Genomic DNA, 20,701 nt, shown 5'->3' on the forward strand with positions numbered 1-20,701 from the left:
ATCAGCACATTTCTTGTATACACCGCCACAGCCTGCCAGTAACTCACCCATTATTTTTGGTCTTCCCACATATTGTGAATTTTTTAAGTGGTTAAAATGTTATGACACTTGATTTATGTTATGACAGTTATGGCCAGGCACTGCAGGCTGCGAGAGGATATTGGTTGGTTAGTATTTACTAGCAGCCGGGGCGTGGAGTGGAACATTTGGTATATCATTTTTCAATTCATTGATGAATCCACCTGCTGATTAAAAAAAATAAATTAAACATTTTCATTTAGCTTTAAGTATGTGACGTGTCACTAGGGGGTTTTCATCATTCTGAATCCATTCCAAGCATATCCTTGGGCTAAAAACGGCCATAGCCGTCATCACAAATGTGATGACCCCATCACATTTTGGGAAAGTGGCTATGCAGAATGTAGTCTAAGGAGTGTTTTCATGCAAACAAGTGAAGGTGGGGGCTGCATGTGGCCCCCAGGCCGCCAGTTGCCCATGTTTGTTCTAGGGCAGTGTTTCCCAAACTATTCAGGTCGAGACGGGAAAAAAAAGAGATAGACATTTGCCCTGGACCCAAAGTAGTAAAAACAGCAGATCTACAAGCTCACAACGCATCGCTTCGCACGTGGTTGGGAAACAAGTGTTGTAGGTATACGTACGGTACAGTATGTGTCCCAGATTGGCATGATGAATAACACACACACACACACACACACAATGTCACACATAACCATGTGTGTGTGTGTGTGTGTTTGTTGTGCACTGGCCTACAGGAACTGAACTCCCGCTACTGTCACATGGCATTAGCGCCTCAGCGCCGTGGCATCATTGCATCAAATTAGCCTTAATGAACACAAGCGAGTCGACTGAGAGGAGAGATAATCAAACTTTTATTAAATGACTTCATCTTCTGTACATGCATAATGTAACGGGAGTAAAATTATGGGTTCATTGGGGGTGTGTGTGTGTGTGTGGGGGGGGGGGGGATTGACTCCTCCCCAGTCTGGATCACGGAAGCTCTGATCGTGAGCAAGCGATAAAGCGGATGTGACAGCTCCTCCCCACTTCCGTTTCGTCTTATAGTCCCGCAAATGTATCCTAATATAAATCGAAATCATCTAAGCATTATAGGCTACACTACAGTACAACTTGCTGCTTAGCAGAAATGGATCACGTTGTATGTCCCTGGATGTCTTAATGATTACGTTTTTTTTTAAACCAGATGGCGCTGTTCGCCAACATTGCGTTACCATTGTTTCTTGGGATTCCAATGACCCATGACATGCCAGCTTACTTATAATAGAGTAGTTGTCTGGGTATAGTCCAAAATTTGGACCCTCATAGATGTATTTATCGATTCTGACATGTCAGAATCGATAAATACATCTACGAGAGTCAACATTTTGGGCTAGTCTGGATAATGGCTATGCGAGATAATATGCCATTTGAGCCGTGGGCCACCATTTGATGAGATTCAGCCTCTCAGACCCAAAACTTTGAATATTTCTTTGTCGAATATGATTTTGTCCACAATGAGAGACAACAGGCAAACATTGATCAAAATAACAGTTCTATGGACTTCTTGTAAATTAATTAACGCAGATATTTAACAATAGTTGAACTCTTGCGAGTGTAAAACGAAACCCATTTGGAAACTAGACCCATTTGGTTTCATTTCACGCTCTCAAGAGTTAAAGATCTATAAGGGTTACCAACTCTCCATTTAGCTGGTGAGTGGGGACCACCTGGAATCCCTTCAAGGACCACTGATGGTCCCTAGGCCAATGGTTGAAAACCACTGAGCTAGAACCTAAAAATGCACTTTATATAGCACTCTATGGTCTCGACAGAGTACACCGTGCAAGGAGGTTTATTTCAGAACAGTGGGATTGCAAAGGATAAAAATAACACCTAGGTAAAGTCATAAGTGTGCCTTTCCTAGCCACTTGGCCGAGAGTGGAGGATTTTCAAAAAGTATGTTCAGTTGATTTGGTTATCATACATACATACATACATACATACAGCATAAACGTACTGCACAGCCACATACTGCTTACTCCATACATACAGTCCAGTCCATCCTGCTTGCCTTATAATAGGGAGCCGATAAACATCTATCAATATCACAAAGTTGTAAACACTTGAATTAGGAGAATGCAAAAAATGCTTTTCTTGAGGGAATAAAAATAATTCCACATAACAGTATAAATTTTGTCCTATATCATGTCACCAGCAATAACTAATAATCCTCAGTTATTAACAATGAAATGGCTGAAGCACAGAATATACATAATAATCCTGCTCGCTTTTTTTTCTTGCGATTTATACTGCGGCTACTGTATGTCTCAGCCTTCTTAAGCACGATTTATACTGTGGTTCTTCATAATGACCGATTCACATGCCAAAAATAACAGATCCGCAAGCTCACAACGTGTCATGTCGCAATCTAGTAGATCTGCCAATTGCGCATGATTCCGTCGCATGGCCGAGTACAAATTAAGCATCAGATGACTGATCAGTGGAAGCAGAGCGTAAAGCCTGATCGCACAACAAAAATGGATTAGGCTTAAAACTGGCACTGGAAAAAAAAGCACCAGGCTTTAGCGTTTTCCTTCAAGGAAATTACTCTGATCTAAACTGGTTATTAGAAGATAAAAAAAGTGCCACATGCGTTGGAAGGTATTTTGTGCTGTGCTGAATTTGGACCGACTATCACAACACAGGCCCCACAAGGCACAAGGCCAAGACGAAAGAGATGTCAGACGTCAGGAGAGATGGAGATGTCATTTCAAAATGACCCGGGTGAGTAATGTGTGTACAATAGTGGACTGATAGTGGACTCCACAGGACAGATGATGATGTTGCTTTTTCTCAACTTAAAAAGACCTTATGTGCTTTGTTGACGCAAATCATACATTCATTTTACCGGTACTTATTTATTTATTTTGAACTTTTTTGACTATTAACCTTAAAAATTAACACATCTAAATGGCCTATATACAACACATTTACATTAAATATACCGTCCCAAAGCTCCCCTGTTTCCCCAAAAAATATCTATTAGGCCACCAGTTTCCTTGCTGTCCATAACAAGTGAAAAAGGATCCTCTCCGGATGACGCGTTTAAAGGACAACTTTTGTTATCTCAACCAAGGTTCATGTTTTAGGTTATTAGAGAAAGTAAAAGGTGAGTGTTATTTTGTCTCTGCTTTCTTTTGTTTTAACGGTTTTTGCTATTTTTGAAAGGGGGTGGGGGCATTCGAAGTAGCTAAATATGTTTTATTTTTTACAAAAATTGTACAGCGGTTTCAAAATCTGGCCACAGTAGTTGTTTTCAGTCTGTCTGACTACTAGGGGGATGCCATAATGTGTGTCATAGGCTCAATCATGTCGCCTCCTCCTTCACATTCAATACAACCTGCAATCTTTTGTGGCCAGATGTAATTTCCTGGGGTCTATTAGGACTATAGTAAATTATAATAAAGAAATCGCCCCCGTCCCCTGTCAAAAATAGGTAAAATCTTTAAAACGAAAGAAAGCAGCGAATGAAAGAAAATTAACACTCACCTTTTACTTCCTCTAATAAGAATCTAAAACAAAGTTGTCCTTTAAGGCTGTGTGAGGCTCTCCGACTGCCGCCCCTACTTTACAGTTTAGTCTTTCCCCCCAAAAAAGCAACAGAAAAGAGGAAGACAGAATCAAATAGACAAGTACGAGCCATGCTCATGGACTCGATGACGCAGCGTTTAACTCGGGGGAGAGAGAGAGAGAGACGGAGATGCTTCTTCGTTGGATCTGGTCCTCCTGGGCCTGGGTCTTCTACCTCGTCAGCTGGCCCACCACCTTCAGCAGGGTCTTGTTCTCCTGTTTCAGCTGCTCGTTCTCATCCTCGATGTCGTCGAGGTCCTGCAGCCAAACGGAGAGGGGAATTAAAGTGAGACGGATGAGTCCATGTTCAGGGGAAGGAAAAGGGAGTAGGCCGTTTTACTGGGAATAACGTTTAATTTTTCTTTATCCCATGATTTTGCAACCCATTTGTTTTCACCCAGTGTCAATTATCGAATGTAATGCTGGATGCTAGACTCTCTCTGCCAACCTGGGGAGAGCAAAGGAGCTCATGCTTCCTTCTATAATGAATTGCATTTTTATAGCACAATGGTTCATTCATTCATTCATTGGGAGGTGAAGCGGCGAACAGTCGACGCCAGCGTCCTCACGTCCCACATTCACACACCAATGGTGGCAAGCTAACATCGACCAACTCGTTAGAGGCAATGTAGGGTTCAGTGTCTTGCCCAAGGACACATGTGGACAGGAGGAGCCGGGATTCGAACCGCCGACCCAGGGATCATTGGCCGACCTTCTCTACCTCCTGAGCCACATGCCGCCCTTCTATGCGAGTCCAAGCTACTTCTTTTCACCTGACAGGGGGGAGTTTCCCCAGTTGGACGTAGCGTGTGGAAGGAACATGTTTCCAACCAGTTCCTTTCCCCTCCATCAGGCAGTTTAGAGACCAGGACTACTGCATGTTTTTTGTGAGGGTACCTACCCTAGGGGACACGGGGAGAACATGCAAACTCCACACAGAAAGGCCCTTTTGTCAACCACACCCAGGGTATGGGCACTGATGACGCAGAGGAGAGAACACACACCCAGCAGCAACAGCGAGGACACCCAGGACCTTCTAGCTGTGAGGCGACAGCGCTACTGACCCCCCCGGGAATTACTTTTCTACGTTCACCCAGCAGATAACTGCTTAGGTGGCTATGATAATAAGCCCACAGGGAGAGCTGCTAGGGCAGTGGTTTTCTCAACCCCAGCTAGATGGCGGAGTTGGTAATCAAATGGACCCTTATAGATTTCTGACTCTTGAGAGCGTAAAATGATTGACTGGTCCAGAACGCTGCTGCTCGCTTACTTTCTGGTACTAAAAAGAGAGAACATAATAACCCCTGTGCTGGCCTCCCTTCACTGGCTCCCGGTTTCTTTTCGAATAGATTTTAAAGTCCTTTTTATTTACTTTTAAATGTTTAATTGGGCTGCCCCCCCCCCCCCCCCCTCCCGAGTACCTCTCCGAGCTTCTAAAACCAGGTACTGCTAGAGGGCCGAATAATCAAGAAGAGCACTAGGGGGCGCACGCTCTTTCGTGGCTGCAGCTCCCAGGCTCTGGAAGAGCTTGCCCCTTCACATTCGATCTTCCCCATCCATTAATGTTTTTAAGTCTCACCTTAACCCATTGACGCCTGGTGCAACGTATACGTTGTTCTACCCTTGATGCCGGCGCGCTCTCTGTGTCTCATCAGCTATTGTAGCAACATAACTATTTAAAAAAAAAATCATCAGAATTTGAAGGTTTTCAGAAACCTTAGGTCAGGCCCTAGAAGGGCCTCACACGTAGGGACACACGTAGACATAGTCCTGGCGAAACGGGAACCACACCATTTCCAAATGGCCTCTCTACACTCAGCTACGGCCGCCCTCGTCAGATGGAGTGTGCACCATGATCACACGTTAAAATTAACAAAGATGCAGAGCCTGCCTCTGTATCTTTGAGGGCCTTGTTGGGTGAGAGTGCAACATGTGAAAGTTGGGATCAAAGTGCTGCTTGCTGCCATGGTGTCCCATTTGACCACGCAGGCTTGATTTGATGGCAACAAATTAAACATTAAGAGCTTCAATTAGCATGCAAATGAGAGAGCCTCCGGGTGTCTACGGTGCTCTTGACCTAGAGTGACACTTGATTAGACTACCTTGGCTGCTCAGAATAAGATTTGTCTGATTTGTCTGGTTTCCAGGCTCGACAAGATTCACTGAATGGATATTATATGATGTCGGCCACTAGTACTAGCAATGTTTTACAAAATTTCACAATATCCATCGTCAGAAACAGTAAAACCCTGTTCTGTATACCCATAGCTTGTAATGCACCTGACCGGTCAGTATAACTGCTCTCCGCTCCATAACCTTACTTTCTTCAAAAAGCATATCCAGACTCCAGAGGCCAACAACAGATCAGCTTCATCTATGCTTTCACTCCCAAATAAACTTCTGCATCGAGTCAGGATTCAATCTGGCTCTGCCGAGAGCTGGGGGAGACGCCAGCCTGGACCAGCTTGTTATCGGCTGCCTTTCCCATCAGGCCGCGAGGCTCTCGTTCGTACGTACTGTAGGGACATTTCTGTATGCTATCGGGAACCGCGTCCACTGTTCTTACATAAAGGCTTGTTCTTGTTATGACTGACCAGCGTCCTGCCCATGCGATGCCATCAGGCCTCTCCTGACCTCGCCGTGACATTGCCTACATTGTGTGCGGATCGACTGATCGAGATATTGGCCATTATCCCATTTAGGCCTGACCTCAACATTTTAAAAAGTTCTTCTAAATCCTCCAGTTTTCTGAAATAAATATTTCAGACCTACAAGCTCGTAGCGCGCCACTCGGTGGCGCGCTATGAGCTTGTAGATCTGCTATTTTTCAATAGCTAAATTATAACAATTACTTTTTTGATTACATCAGTACAATTATGCAGCAAAGGTGTCAACGACAGTGTTGATTACATCGACTAAAACTATGGCGAAAAATGTTCGTCGACTACCTTTTTTTCACTGACGAAAAGTAAATCAAAACTAAATAAAATGTAAGCTATGATGACTAAGACTAAAAAATAAATATATTGAAAATGTCATCAATAAATAAAAACTAGACTAAAAGGTTAGGGAGAGACTAGTGGAGAAGAGATCCAGTAGAACTAAAAGACAAGTCATTTCACGCTTGGTTGCATGCTGAAAATGGCATATCTACCAAGCTCACGAGATGTCGCACTGTGACACGTTGTGAGCCCGTCATATGAACGTGACAAAACGAGTCAAATAATAAAAAAGCCCACTGAAACAGACACTCCACTGGCATGCAGAAACACATACAATAACCTGGACCGATCGATGGCTTTGTGGGATGTCTCTTTTTTGATTTGGAGTGTCTCCTCATCGGTATGAGGGCCGTGATCCGACTTCTGGAAAATATTTCAGACATGAAAGGCGTGCAGTTCTGTCAGCCTCCCCCCCCATGCCGAGTTCTCCTTCTGAGATGCTGGAAAAAGCATTTTCTTTTGACTTTCTACCACTATCCTCCATGACCCATGAATGCAGAGGGCAGTGGTTGTGAGATGAGGAGGGTTTGCTTGTTGACAGTCTCAGACATAAAGGTACAGGGACTGCCCTCTCACGTGGTGAATCACCACGTGAGAGGGCATCTCTGCAACACGAGTATACCTGACCTTTAACCCGATTTGCAACTGGCGAGGGGTGTCGCCCAGATCTGTGAGGCTAAAACCCCGAACAGAACAGAAGAGATGACCTCTGCTACTGGTTTCGTTTACATCTGCATCGCTCCTGGCGAGACACTGAGCACACTGCTGCTGCAACCCCATTTGAAAGCCTTCGACACAGCATGCATTGATCATATAAGTGATCAGATGTCATGTCTTCAGGGTACATGCTCCACGTCTATGGAATATCTGTCAAAACAAGTTGAAGCTGGATGTCCTCGTTTCATATGATATTTTTAAAATATTTTTAACTGACCTCACACTAGAAGAAGGCGTATGCACCTGCTTTTTGTTATATGTGTTTTTAAGATTCTGATTCTGTTTTCTGGTGTATGTGTGTTTTTGTATCATATCTTTTTGTGCGTTTGTCATGTACTGTATGTACAATCATTGCTGTAATTGTTCTTTGTATACAGGGCGCCATTGAAAAAGAGACCTTAGTCTCAATTGGATTCCCCTGAAATAAAGGTGTCAATCAAAAAAATGTTTGACAAACATGAGACCATGCATGCCCTATATAGTGACTAAAGGTCATGTGGCGAATGACCCGTGTGAGCTGTGTCGTGAGCTTGAACATTGGCAATTTTCAATGTTCAGGAAAATGTAGACATTTTTGTGGGGAACGCCAGCTTGCCCCAAGTAATAAATAATATGGCAGCAGGATCAAATATCTGCAGACCACTGTGAAATTTCGATATTCCCAATAATCTGAATTACAAAGTACAAAGTACAAGAACTGTGTTGGGTTACGGCAGTTACTTTCACAATTTATCACACAATTACTTTACTTAATTTACAAAGATATATTACAATATACATTTCAGTGCCAGTTATATTACTTTTGTGTTACTACTCAATAACGCACAGGGATACAGTACAAAAGGGTCTAGGTAGGCATAATATTAAAAGGAATAGGGAGAGAATGCCAGAATTATGTTATTGTAATTGGCTTTTTGAAACACAATAGCCAAGGTCAGGGTACCTTTAGAAAACTTGTTTCTATGCATTAGCTCCATGACAGAAGGTCACACATGAGGAGTTTAATTATTCTACCAATATTAATACAAAGGTAAAGGGCAAGCAAACTCATAATGTCCAAATTGGATTTGGACGAAAAACTTCAAAAGCGGAATTTGTTTGAGGCTGGTTGGTTCCTCTGCTCTTCCCAGAGGCAGCGACAGCTGTACTACAGTTAGGCTGATTATCTGGGAGGCAGCGGTGCATGGCCACCCTAAAGGCTAGAGGAGCCAGTTAGTTTCTAACCAAAAGTTCCCCGGTTCGATTACCCCGACCGTAAAAGAGAAAAGCTAGGTAGGGAAGTGATTGGCTACTATACTTACCCGACCCCCAACACCACAGAAGTGCCCTTGAGCAAGAAACTGAACCCCTAGCCTGGCTTTGCCAGACACATATTGTGGAATTTGTGGATTCACTCATGCCTCCTCCCCGCTATGAGTCTGGACTTCAGCCCATAGGCAGAGAGTGACTGTTTCACATGCTGTGCCGTACAAGAGTGAAAAGCAGCCTCCGATTGGTCCATTGTGATGTAACCTACATGCTGCTTTCAAAACAAGGGCTACCCTCAACGCAAGTTTAAAAATGTCCACAGAAACGATAAGAACAGCTCTGTTACACTGATAAGACTAGATGAGTCCGTCTGTCAAGGCAACTACTCACGCCCACTTTTCAAGCTGCCTATGGGATAAAGTCCAGACTGATACGGGAAGGAAGCGTGAGTGAAATCCACGTTATCAGTCTGGCTATAAAGCCAGGCAAACTGCTCCAGTGGAGGCTGCTCAATGCCTTCTAAATCCTGTCAGTTTTCTGAAAAACCTCATGTTTCTATTCAGTGGTTCTCAACCTTTTCCATGTCAAGAACCCCCTGGAATTATCTGTATTTGGCTGCGGACCCCCCATCTGAAAATATATAGTTCCAGGGACTCCCCCAAGAAGCAAAGATTTGAGTTAAAAACGCTCTGAAAGAATATATATATATATTCAAAGATTTGTGCCACATTTTCACAATTAAAAAAATAGCAGTTCTACAAGCTCGTAGCGTGGCACTCTAATGTCTGTATGAATGTGGAGCAACGGTATAAGATAATACTACAATATCAAGTTCTCTTTTTTACTTGTCAGAATGGCAATAATTATTACACAGCTCTCAGGGCACGCCGTGCATTGGAACGTAGCTCCACACCAAATCACATTTAAGCCCTTCATCCCTCCTCTGCCTGGTGCGTGTTTCTACTAACGATACATTCGGTTCAGCTGCGGAATATGTCTTCAGAGATTACTTAACAATAACTATATCAGCATGACTGATGTTAAACAATGAAATAATGTGAGGCATAGGAACAACATAGAGTAGCACCGACATTACAATGGAATAAAAGTAAATCTTAGTGCTAAAAAAACCCAAGTGAAAGCACCACTACTCACTCTGTTCAGCAAGTCAATTTCCTCCTTCAGTTTCTCAATTAGGTCATCTTTGTCCTCGTGAGCTTTCAGAAGCCTGGCATTCTCTTGGCGCTCTCTGGCCAGCTCCTGGCGCACGCACGCACACACAGACACACACACACACAGAAAACACAATTCCAAATTCATCAGGTGCACACTTTGAACGAGGTTAACTCAGAAACGGTCACATTGTTGAAGAGATTGTTTATTCTATACTTAAATTACAGCCACGCTGTATCCCACAGGGATGTTTTGTGGCAGTGAATTAAACCCTGCACATTATCACGTTATAATCTGTAAATAATGTGCCCGATTCTCCTCTCTCGCGCATTAGTGTCTAAAATGAAGGTTTAAAAAAAAAAGAAAAGCAAATATTTTACACGTGAACATCTTAGCTTTGACACAAAGCGTCAGTCGACTGTGAGTTGATGTAACAGCCAGCTGTTCCGTCACACTCCGGCTGTGAATGTTGCTCCATTAGCGTTTGGCTTCAGGCTACATTATTAAAAGTGGATTAGCTCATAGAAAGCATCTGAGTGCAAGGAAATGCTCTTGCAAAAAAAGTAAGTTAGTTACCAAGTTAAAGATCTATAAGGGTACATTTTGGTTACCAACTTTTACCAATTTAACTGGGAACCACCTGGAGCACCGGCGATCCCCGGACCACCGGTTGAAAACCACTGGTATATATAGCTAACCGATACTCAATCAGCCCACCACCCTTTAGCAGAATCTTGTTGTCCTATTTGAGCAGCTCGTTCTCGTCGATGTCATCGATGTCCTGCAAAGTGGGATGAGGGGGGATTAAACGGACACGGGTCCGTTGGGTCAGCCTCCGGGTGTCTACGGTGCTCTTGACTTGAAGTGACACTTGATTTTTAGTTTATTAGACTACCGTGGCTGCTCAGAATAAGCCGGACTGTTGTTAGGGTGGCAACAGGTACGTACGGTCGGCTCTTTTCCATCTTGCCCCACTACTCTACCTAGCTGTAAGTATTACAAACATAATTCATGTTGGTGATTATATAAAAGGTATTATCATATTCATTTATCAGTGTTACCGTAAGTTCACTCTGTATATCCATGGGCGTAATTGCATGATGATGCCATTACAAAACATGTGCTACATCATGGAAGAAATGTGTTTAATAAAACAAAATTAACTGCTAGAAGGTCCTAAATTAACTTAATTAAGCAGTCACCGCCTCTGTGTCATGTTATTCTTTCTTAATTTTACTGAGTATAGAGATCGACTGCTATACAATCAAATAAACCTGTATACAAGATCATTTCAGATTTCAGAGACTAGGGAGGGAAATACTAAATTAACTGTTAACTACATTAAAACATTTCGCGGGGGCGAGTTGGTAAAGGGGCGAGTCGTTTGGTGTTCGTTAGGGTTAGTTTACCTGACAAAAAAACAAACATAAATGCAGCATTGTGTAGCATGTTGTCTGTGTGGCAGGGAAACAGAAATGGTTTCTTTCTGATCTTCATTTTCTTTTTTTTTTCATCCCATGTGACATTTGAATGTGAGTGTACTGGAGTTGAGCCATGAAAGCAGTGAAGAATGGAGTGTGTCATTAAGAGTGCTGTTGGAAGGGGCGAGACATCTCCACTGTAAAGGTCATCTCTCCAGGAAGAACCACGCAGAGGTGCGGCTTCAAGAAGGCACTCAAAGGAATTGCAATTCCAAATTCATCAGATGCACACTTTGAAAACAAACAGTGGCTTCACCCCGGGGACATACATGTTTGGCTTACCAGTAAAAAGTGGCAGCTAGATACAAAAAATAAAATAAACCACCAGGCAGTCTTGATACACATTACTACTTTATTATGATTGAAGATTTCTGGCAGAAATCTATTATCTAGCCTCGATGACCTTACAGGTGTATGCAAAGGCTAAACGTATGTAAATTAGATAGAAATTTTGTAGACACTATACAGTATAGTGTATACACATAGTTGTATTATATACAAATTCCACTGTTGTAAATTGTATCTCCATATTTAAACTTTTTTTTCAGAAATGTAATGTCTTTCTGAAGTTCTGTCACACAAAAGTATAGCAATAACTTTGTCACTACAAGTGAGCTTGTAGATCTTTGAATTTGAAAGTAACAGTTTTGGACATATTTTAACGCGGGAACAACAAGTCATTCTATTGCCCTGCTACGACATTGCCCACAGCCTATGATGTGTGTTTTTACTAGACGTTAATCTGTTGCTATTGGCTCTCAGCCTCAGAGAGTTCTGGGTGTTCTGTTCAGCCCGCCTGGTTTAACCCATTTTGACCTGGGAACGATTCTGCAAATGTCTTCCATGTCTGTTTTCTTGAAAAAGCTGTTTTTCTATGTCAGTCGTTCTCAAACACTTTCATGTCACTTTTCACGATTCTTCAAAAATAGCAAACCTATACAAGCTCGTAGCGCGCCACTCGGTGGCGCGCTATGAGCTTGTAGATCTGCTATTTTTCAATAGCTAAAGCATAACATAATGCTAACACCAAAAGGGGTTCCCGCCCAAAATGGCGTTAAGGCAGTTATGTTCCGGTGTTCAATGAGCGTAGACGTACCGAGTGAATAATCCTCCGTCTCCGCCCGACCACCACAGACTGACTCACCCACCAAAGAGACAGTAGTAATAGTGTGAGTTTACCTGTACATGCTGCTGTATTATCGCCGAGTCCTGTTATATTGTCTGTTTGGAAGTAGCCTACAAGTACACTGTATGACTGTCTTTACTGTATCTGCCGTTCTGCTACTGAAAACCCTTGTCGTGGCATCATTCCTCGCCTCCACACCACAGAAAGTTAGTCTGTGACAATACGAAGTTTCCACCCGACAGTCAGTAATATGCAATTTACTGTGACTATAATCAATAACATCATAAGGAATAATTAGCACAATTCTGAGTGGCAGACCTGCAAACTGATAACGGATGGAAAAAAGGTGAAACGTTCTGAAATCAAAGCCCTCTTGGGGCTGGGGGCATGACTAGACACTGGCTAGGTGCTTTACGCTGGCAAATGTAAAGCAGAAACCTTTCAGAGCAACCAGTTATCATTTAGTGACACACTGCATTTCAATCTCAACTTTTTCAGAGCCATCCTCAAACACTATGCACAGGAATGCTATACACACACATGCCAAAGTCCTTGTAGTGGTGTATTGCTGCCGGCCCATGGCACAAGAATCCAAATGACTAGTCTTCAACTAACCTCGCACCAGGCTTTCCGCCTCGGAGGAAAGCCTGGTCTGTGTTACTAAATTGCTATGTGATCCGGTAATCAAATAAAGAATTTTCCTGGGAGCTACAATTCAGTGTGCGGACATCCCTACCAGCACCTGTAGAATTCCTGGAGATGTGCGTGCTTCCTGTCGTATCCTATCCGGTCGGGAGACCACCATCTGAAAACGTCTAATGTTGTCAATGGTTTGTAGTCATTAGGCCGGAAGTACCACAACTGGAATAAGAACTACCGGTACCCAAAATAATTCCCCACGATCATAATTTTAGGGTCTACCCAATCAAACTGAATTTCCCCGTGGGATAACAAAGGTATACAGATATTGTGTATAACACAATACCCCCCCCCCCAATTGCCAGGTTAAAAGTGGTTAATGTATCCTCTACAACATGGGATCCTTGAGGGAGTTCCAGGTGGTCCCCAGCAAATGATGGTGAGTAACCAAATGGACCCTTATTAGATATTTAACTCGTGAGAGCGTAATATGAAACCAATAGGACCTCCACAGGTCCATTTGGTCCATTTTATGCCCTCAAGAGTTAAATTATTGTTAAACATCGGCATTACTTCATTTACAAGAAGTCTACACAATTAGAGAATGAAGATGTTATATTCGCTATAAATGTTTGCCTGTTGTATAAGCTGTTGTACTAACCACATCAACACAGCATGGGTCTGAGAGGCTAAATCTCATCAAACGGTGGTCCATATGTGGCTCAAATGCGCAAATAAATAATGGGGCCCTCGATATGAAAAAGGGTTGAAAACCACTGGTCTACAATGACAACAGTAGCGTTGTGGGTGTGGGAGGGTATCTCATTCTAAAAAATGTCTTCTACAGTTTTCTGAAAAAGCTATATGGTATGTCAGTCGTTCTTCGATGTTTCAAAAATATCAGACCTACAAGCTCGTAGCGTGCCACTCGGTGGCGCGCTATGAGCTTGTAGATCTGCTATTTTTCAATAGCTAAAGCACAACATATAAATGCTAACACCAAAAGGGGTTTCCCGGCCCCAAAATGGGATAAGGCAGGCCTGCTGAGAGAATGCAGAGGACACTGCAGCAGAAATACCTTCTCCAACTCTTCAGTCCTCCTGTCCACACCTCCAGCCTCCTTGCCGTGACGACCGTGTCTGTTCCTGCCGCTTCCAGCCAGCTCCTCCTCAGAACTGTAGAGAGCGCACACACACACGCACACACACATTATTTATCTTGAATTCACAATTTACAATACATTTTACAGGAAAACAAAGTTCATGGGCACCGACGGATACACATCCTCCACACAGACAAAACTGCTGCCTAGAACGGCCGAAACAGAGCAAGATTTGGCAAGTTTGTTTGGCTTTGCTATAGCGATCGTTATATATAGGCCACTCGTGGTCAGTTTATATACATGGCCCAGGCTTCCAAATATCAGTATGTAGAATCTACATCTGTAACCTAAAGTTTGTTGTGATTTTAAAAGTAATGTTGGTAATGTTGATCTTGAAATGCCTGCCCGGTCCATGTACAAATCAAAGACAAATCAAAGTCACACCTCCAGAATCAGGACCTCCTTGTGACTGGTGAGTGTCAACAAAAACTAACTAACTCAAATCGGGTGTATTCGTGATGTTAGCAAAGACATCACATGCATAACTAAACCAATCTGGTAACACTCTTGAATGTTTATACATTGCTGCACTGGTCTGGATGGCATATTATATTGTATAACTGCATCAGACACGGTTACACGCCGGCATTCCTCTATTCCAACACGCCGCCATTCCGACTCGCCCGCATTACTAAGCCTGATCCCTAACCCAGACGACAGAATGCCACTCTGTCCCCATCAGACACTATGTCAACAACAATAAGACACACACGTGCACGCGCACACACACACGCATACGCAAGCACGTATGGAACGCTCTTCCTCAGGCCCTGAGATCAGCAGTTTCTGTAGACATTTTTAAGAACAAGCTTAAAACTCTACTATATTTGCACAGGCATTTCCAGATGTTTCATGATTTCTCCATGTGGCTATCGCTATTTTGCTGTTTGCTTTGAGATAAATTGTATATCTAGAGGCCGTTTACTGCTCTGTACTATTCTGTTTTTATTCAGCTTGTTATTGTTTTTGTTTTCTATTCCCTGCATGTAAAGCACTTTGTGAGTTTTCTCTGTGAGAAGTGCTATATAAATAAAATTTACTCACTTACTTACATGACAGAGAGAGAGAGACAGAGAGAGAGAGAGAGAGAGAGGGAGAGAGAGAGAGAGAGAGGGAGAGAGAGAGAGAGAGAGGGACGCACACACGCACGCACGCACACTCTGTTCAGCTAAATTAACAAGTACGCTAATGCTACAAGAATAACAATAAAAGTGTGATTCTGGAGAAACTTTGCTGACATTCATTCATCCTTTGCAGGAATGCATTCTCCCTGAAGCTTATACTCCAAGGGCCGACTCATTCATTTCCGCGTAATGAGACTTTAATGGCACGGCAGGTCCATCACCAAAATGAACAGGTGGGAATGTCATCCAGGTTTTCACTGCTTTCCGTTTTAAATTGCATTTATAAGAGCCTTTCTCATTAATGGAGAAAGGCTGTCAAGGGGGTACAACATTCCCGGCAAAAAGGATTTTGATTTGGAAACAATTCAAACTGTGCACAGCCGCGGCCGTGCGCGAGAATGACACGGGTGGCAACGGATTCTCCACATGCAATTAGCAGCTTCCATTCAGCTGATGAAAAAGGTGCGTGAAGCTTTTGTATTCAGTTAGCCAGGCATATTATTTACCCTTCACTTGTCTGCCGAGAGGATACCGGAGGAGCGACCAGGAGAGAATATTCATGTGGACTTTATTTAAATAATTAATTTCTGTGGAAAAAAAACTTCAAACGAGTTTGTTTTTGTTCCCTCCCCGAGAAAAAAATGGATCGTGCCAGGTTTATATTTTCTCCAAGGGATGTCAAATTAATACAGCAGCCCTGCATTTATGTCTGCATATTTCTGAAAAGGACATGTCCGTCCGGGCAGACAGAGAAGCCTGCTTGGCGTGACAATAGACAAACAGAACTGAATGGTTTGCCACCTGCGCTCTGATGCATTTCGGGCATTTGACAGATATGCTCATTAAAAGTAGAGGGCAGCGACGCTTTAAGAAGGAAACGCTACTCAAACAAGGTGACATTTTAGAGCATTTCGGGGGTAATAAAAAAGACAATTTCAAGAGGTTTATCTACGTAGGTAAGCTAGTGTGTCTCAAGAACCAAGAGGGGTTTATTTGTCACTTGTCGACTCATACACTGTTGAAATGGTCCACAGCAATACAATAAAAATACAACATAATAATCATAATTAAACTATCTCAGTGTAAAAAACGGACCAGACAATTGTACCGCGTGCCACTTCTTCTCACAGACACGTAGGACTTTATCGTTGGAACTTGACATTTACTGAAGTGACGGGTTATTCTCCCCTCACTCTCTAATGGGGCTAAACATTGCGGCACCTGCTGCTTTAAGTCGTCTTTGCACTCTAATAATGTGACCTTTTTACTCTGGAGGTTGTTGACTAGGAGCTCACACTGTTTACCTCAATCGTGCGCGTGTAAATCACGTTAATGTAAATGCAAATCTGCCTGGATGCTCCTAACCTGACGCTGCCAGATCCAAGAAGCTTGCTACACACATTTGTTGGAACATGGTTACTCAATACCGCCCCCATCTGGCAGAGTCAGGTTAGGATGCTCCTGCCTAAATTGAAAATTGTTTTGATTAAAAAAATAAAAAAAAGTCCTTGAAATGCTCTCCACGGCAGTCAAGCAATAACGAGATAGAGTGAGTTTCATTGCTTTCTCCCACTGTGGTTTTTCAAGGCTTTCATTACAGGCATGACATGGGGGCAGGTGTGGACACAGTGACACGCTCGCTCGCTCGCTCCCACGCACCCACGCACAACAAGTGGGGGCCATCCGTTCTCTAGACTATAATATTTATATCTATCTATAAATGCACCAAGTCTCTGACTGTACATGTGTGTACGTCTGTAATCCACGTAACTGGATAACCGTTCGCCACCCACCGACTTCAACTTTGTGTCCCACACCGCAAAGTTGTAGAGTCGGTCGGACCCGCTCTGAACGGAAACCGCCAAAAAAGGCCTCTGCCCCCCCCGGGCTCTGGACAGGGCCCCTGCCCGCAAGATCCATATCCTGTATGGAGCTGGCCTATTCTGACATCACAACACTCCATATAATGGGCAAAAAAAGGGACACAGAGTGCTCTACAGTTGGGCACCGGTCTAGTATTGTATAACCAGGGCGTGCACATTTTTATTTTGGGCTATAGTCCGCAGAGGAGCACCTGTACATGTAGCTTGGGGGGGGGGGGGGATTAGCGCTCTGAACGGAATCAAAACAACTTTCCCTTTCACTTTCAAAAACTGTCATGGCAGCTAGGTCGTTTACAATCGAAATGGACGTCCTCTATCAGACTTCTTCAAAATAAGAGCCACTTGTAATGATTAGTTAACACTAGTTTTATTTCTAAGTAGTACTTAAACGACGTTAGGCTCAGCTCAGCTGAATGTTGTCCCTGGAACAACATATTTTCAGATGGGGGTCGGCGGCCAATTACATATAATCTTTGGGGTCCTTGACATGAAATGTTGAGCACCTCATGGGTTTTTCAGAAAACTGTCAGGATTTAAAAGACATTTTTTTTAATTTCGACATCAGGCCTAAATGATTTAAGCCACCATATAGCCGTCTGTCCATCACACCTCGTGACACGTACCGTCTAGGTACTTCAGCGCCATGATTCATATCGGCTGTATTGAGCCCCGCTTCCGTGTGTGTCACACGTCTCAGAGAGACGAAACCGAAAGCACATTGTAGTCTTAGCAGCTGGCAATGTTGTTTATCTTTCGCCAGAAACTGTAATATGCTCGGGGCACGGTGGCACAGTCGGTAGTGCTGTCGCCTCACAGCTAGAAGGGCGTTCCTCCGTCATCAGTGCCCAAACCCGAGGCGGGGTTGGCGAAAGGGCCTTTCTGTGTGGAGTTTGCATGTTCTCCCCGTGTCCCCTAGGGTAGGTACCCCCACAAAAACATGCAGTAATCCAGGTCTCTAAACTACCTCCCCCTGGCCAGCCGGGGCGCCTGATGGAAGGGAAAGGAACTGTTCGGAATAATGTGTTCCTTCCATGCGCTACGTCCGGCCGGGGAAATTCCCCCCTGTCAGGTGAAAAGCAGCTTGGACTCCTCATGCATGGAAGGAGGCATGAGGTCAGTCCGCTGCCCCCCCAGGTTGGCAGAGGAAGTGTAGCGCCCAGGATTACATTAGATAATTGGCACTGGGTGAAAAAACTGGGTTGCAAAATCGTGGGATAAAAATTATAGAAAAAGAAAAAAGAAAAAACTGTAATTGTTGGCCGTGATGCAATAAAAAAGTATTAGAGTATTTTTCAGAGAAAACAGGCAGGAAATAAATCACAGTAAGTGGATTCCTATTGGATGCGCACGCATTGCGCCTTGTGCCGGGAGGGATGAAGGGGTTGCCTAGCAACCTGGGCAGCACTAGAAGTATGCGTTTAGCTTCTGCCGGTCTATTTTTACAAAATTACAACAAATATTGAAAATAGCAGATCTACAAGCTCACAATGTGTTGTCATGCACTGCAAGCTCCACAATGTGTTCTTGCCAAATAGCAGATCTACAAGCTCATAGTGCGCCACAGAGTGGCGCGCTACGATCTTGAAGGTCTGCTATTTTTGAAAAATCAAAGAACAACTGACATAGAAACATAGCTTTTTCAGAAAACCGTCAGGATGTAGAAGACATTTTAAGAATCTGATCTCAGGTCAAAGTGTCTAAAGAGGCCAGTGTAAACAGCCAGTTCCTCAATGCTAAACAGCACACAATGCGGCCCATTAGCGGCTGGCAGAGAGACATGCTGACTCTGAGTCAGTGAGTCAGTGACCCTCTGGGAGTCTCAGCAGATGGGGAGAGAGCAACGCCCTGGCATGGGGTGAGGAGTCAGTGCAGCAGGTCGTCGAGGCTAGGGCAAGTGCTACGGGCTAAGATGGAGTCTGAAGAGGTGGGTTTCCAGACTGCGGCGGAGGATTGGGAGTGAGCCTGCGGTTCTGACAGCAACGGGAAGTGCGTTCCATAGTTTGGAGCCAGAAGGAACTACACAGGCGGGTGAAGTGCCACGCCCGAGCAAAATAGCACGCAGCTGGGGTTTAACCCACTCTGACCTGAGATCAGAAGCTATATGTTTCTATGTCAGTCGTTCTTCGATTTTTCAAAATAGCAGACCTACAAGCTCGTAGAGCGCCACTCGGTGTGAGCATAACGTAATGCTAACACCAAAACGGGTTTGCGCACAAAATGGTTTAACGCAGACCATGAATCCATTTCAGGCGCCTTCATGGAGGTTAGCACTCCGAGAGAGAGAGAGAGAGAGAGAGAGAGAGAGAGAGAGAGAGAGAGGGAGAAGGGGAGAGCTGTATGGCCATGTTGCCTTGCCCACCTGGCAGGCTGTCCGCTCCAGGACCCTGGAGGAGCGTCCAAGTGTGGCCAGGCCCCAACCAATCAGAGTGGCAGCCATAATTACATGGCCAGATTGAGAGTGTCAGCTGGTGCACTTGGCAGGTGGGATCAGGGATGGCTATTGTCTCATGCAAAATAGTGCAACATGAAAAGTGTCGTCGCAGCTCCCCATGGGACAGTATAAAGCACTAGCAGCAAAGGCGAGGCAGTGACAAAAACCGGACCCATGATGGTCCATTTGTATACGTATATTCAGGGTTACATCAACCCTCGATTGTAGTGGAGATAATTACGTGACTACTCATTGCCCATCACTAAAACCCCTGGTGCTGTCGGCTTACCGCCACCATAGACAGCGCTAGATCTGATATCTTTGAACAATCGTGAAAATGTGCCTAAAATCTTTGAATTTATGTTCTTTCAGAGCGAGTTTTTAACTCAAATCTTTGCTATACTGAGAGGGTCCCTGGAACAACATGTTTTCAGATGGGGGTCCTTGACATGAATATGTTTGAGAACAACTGAGGGCGTTGCCTATCGCCTGGGAGCCCTGCTTTATGGTAGATATTAGCAAGACGATTATGAATGAAGGAAAAGCTCAAAAACACGTTAAAGGTATTCCTGGTATTTCATGATAAATACGTTAGAAGTCCTTGGTGTTCAATGCGTTTTAACATGCTCCGCGCCATTGCCGTAGAATGTATATGGCAATTGGAGGTTATGATGTCACAAAAATGCCATATTTTCAATTGGGCCTTTTGACTCAAAGGCTTTCAGCTTCCAGGAAGAAACCAAAAATATATTAAAAATTCTTACCACACCTGGTGGTCTATTAGAGTAATGGTAACTCCATAGACACACAAAACAGAAATAGTACCAAATCACGGCACTCCATCTTTAAAACTCACTCAGTGCCACAGGGCACCTTATGGTAAGAGAGAAAAATCGCTGGCAGGGTGTGAATTACTTTTTTATTTACTCGGGCAGTGAATTAGTTAAGACTCTAGAGGCCTCATGTATAAATTGTGAGCAGACATTTTAATACAAGGTTGCGTAAGAAGGTTTTCACATACACACGCGGGACATATAAAAAGTGAACGTGTTGTGAGAATGTGTGCG

The 20,701-nt window shown here is 43.7% G+C and overlaps 1 protein-coding gene across 1 annotated transcript in view; it reads right to left on the minus strand.

Moving 5' to 3' along the window:
• Positions 1–2,929: 2,929 nt before the first annotated feature.
• The window catches only part of pawr (PRKC, apoptosis, WT1, regulator), a 92,374-nt gene continuing 74,602 nt past the window's right edge, over positions 2,930–20,701 (minus strand). The window contains exons 3-6 of the mRNA XM_083794601.1: positions 15,827–15,837; positions 14,113–14,209; positions 9,771–9,875; positions 2,930–3,906 (exon numbers count right to left, since the gene is read on the minus strand). Of these exons, the coding sequence (XP_083650727.1) occupies positions 3,820–3,906; positions 9,771–9,875; positions 14,113–14,209; positions 15,827–15,837 (300 nt within the window). The 3' untranslated portion in view covers positions 2,930–3,819. The remainder of the gene's footprint in view (positions 3,907–9,770; positions 9,876–14,112; positions 14,210–15,826; positions 15,838–20,701) is intronic.

The sequence above is a fragment of the Protomyctophum parallelum genome (assembly GCF_964188405.1).
Source record: "Protomyctophum parallelum genome assembly, chromosome: 22".
NCBI lineage: Eukaryota > Metazoa > Chordata > Actinopteri > Myctophiformes > Myctophidae > Protomyctophum > Protomyctophum parallelum.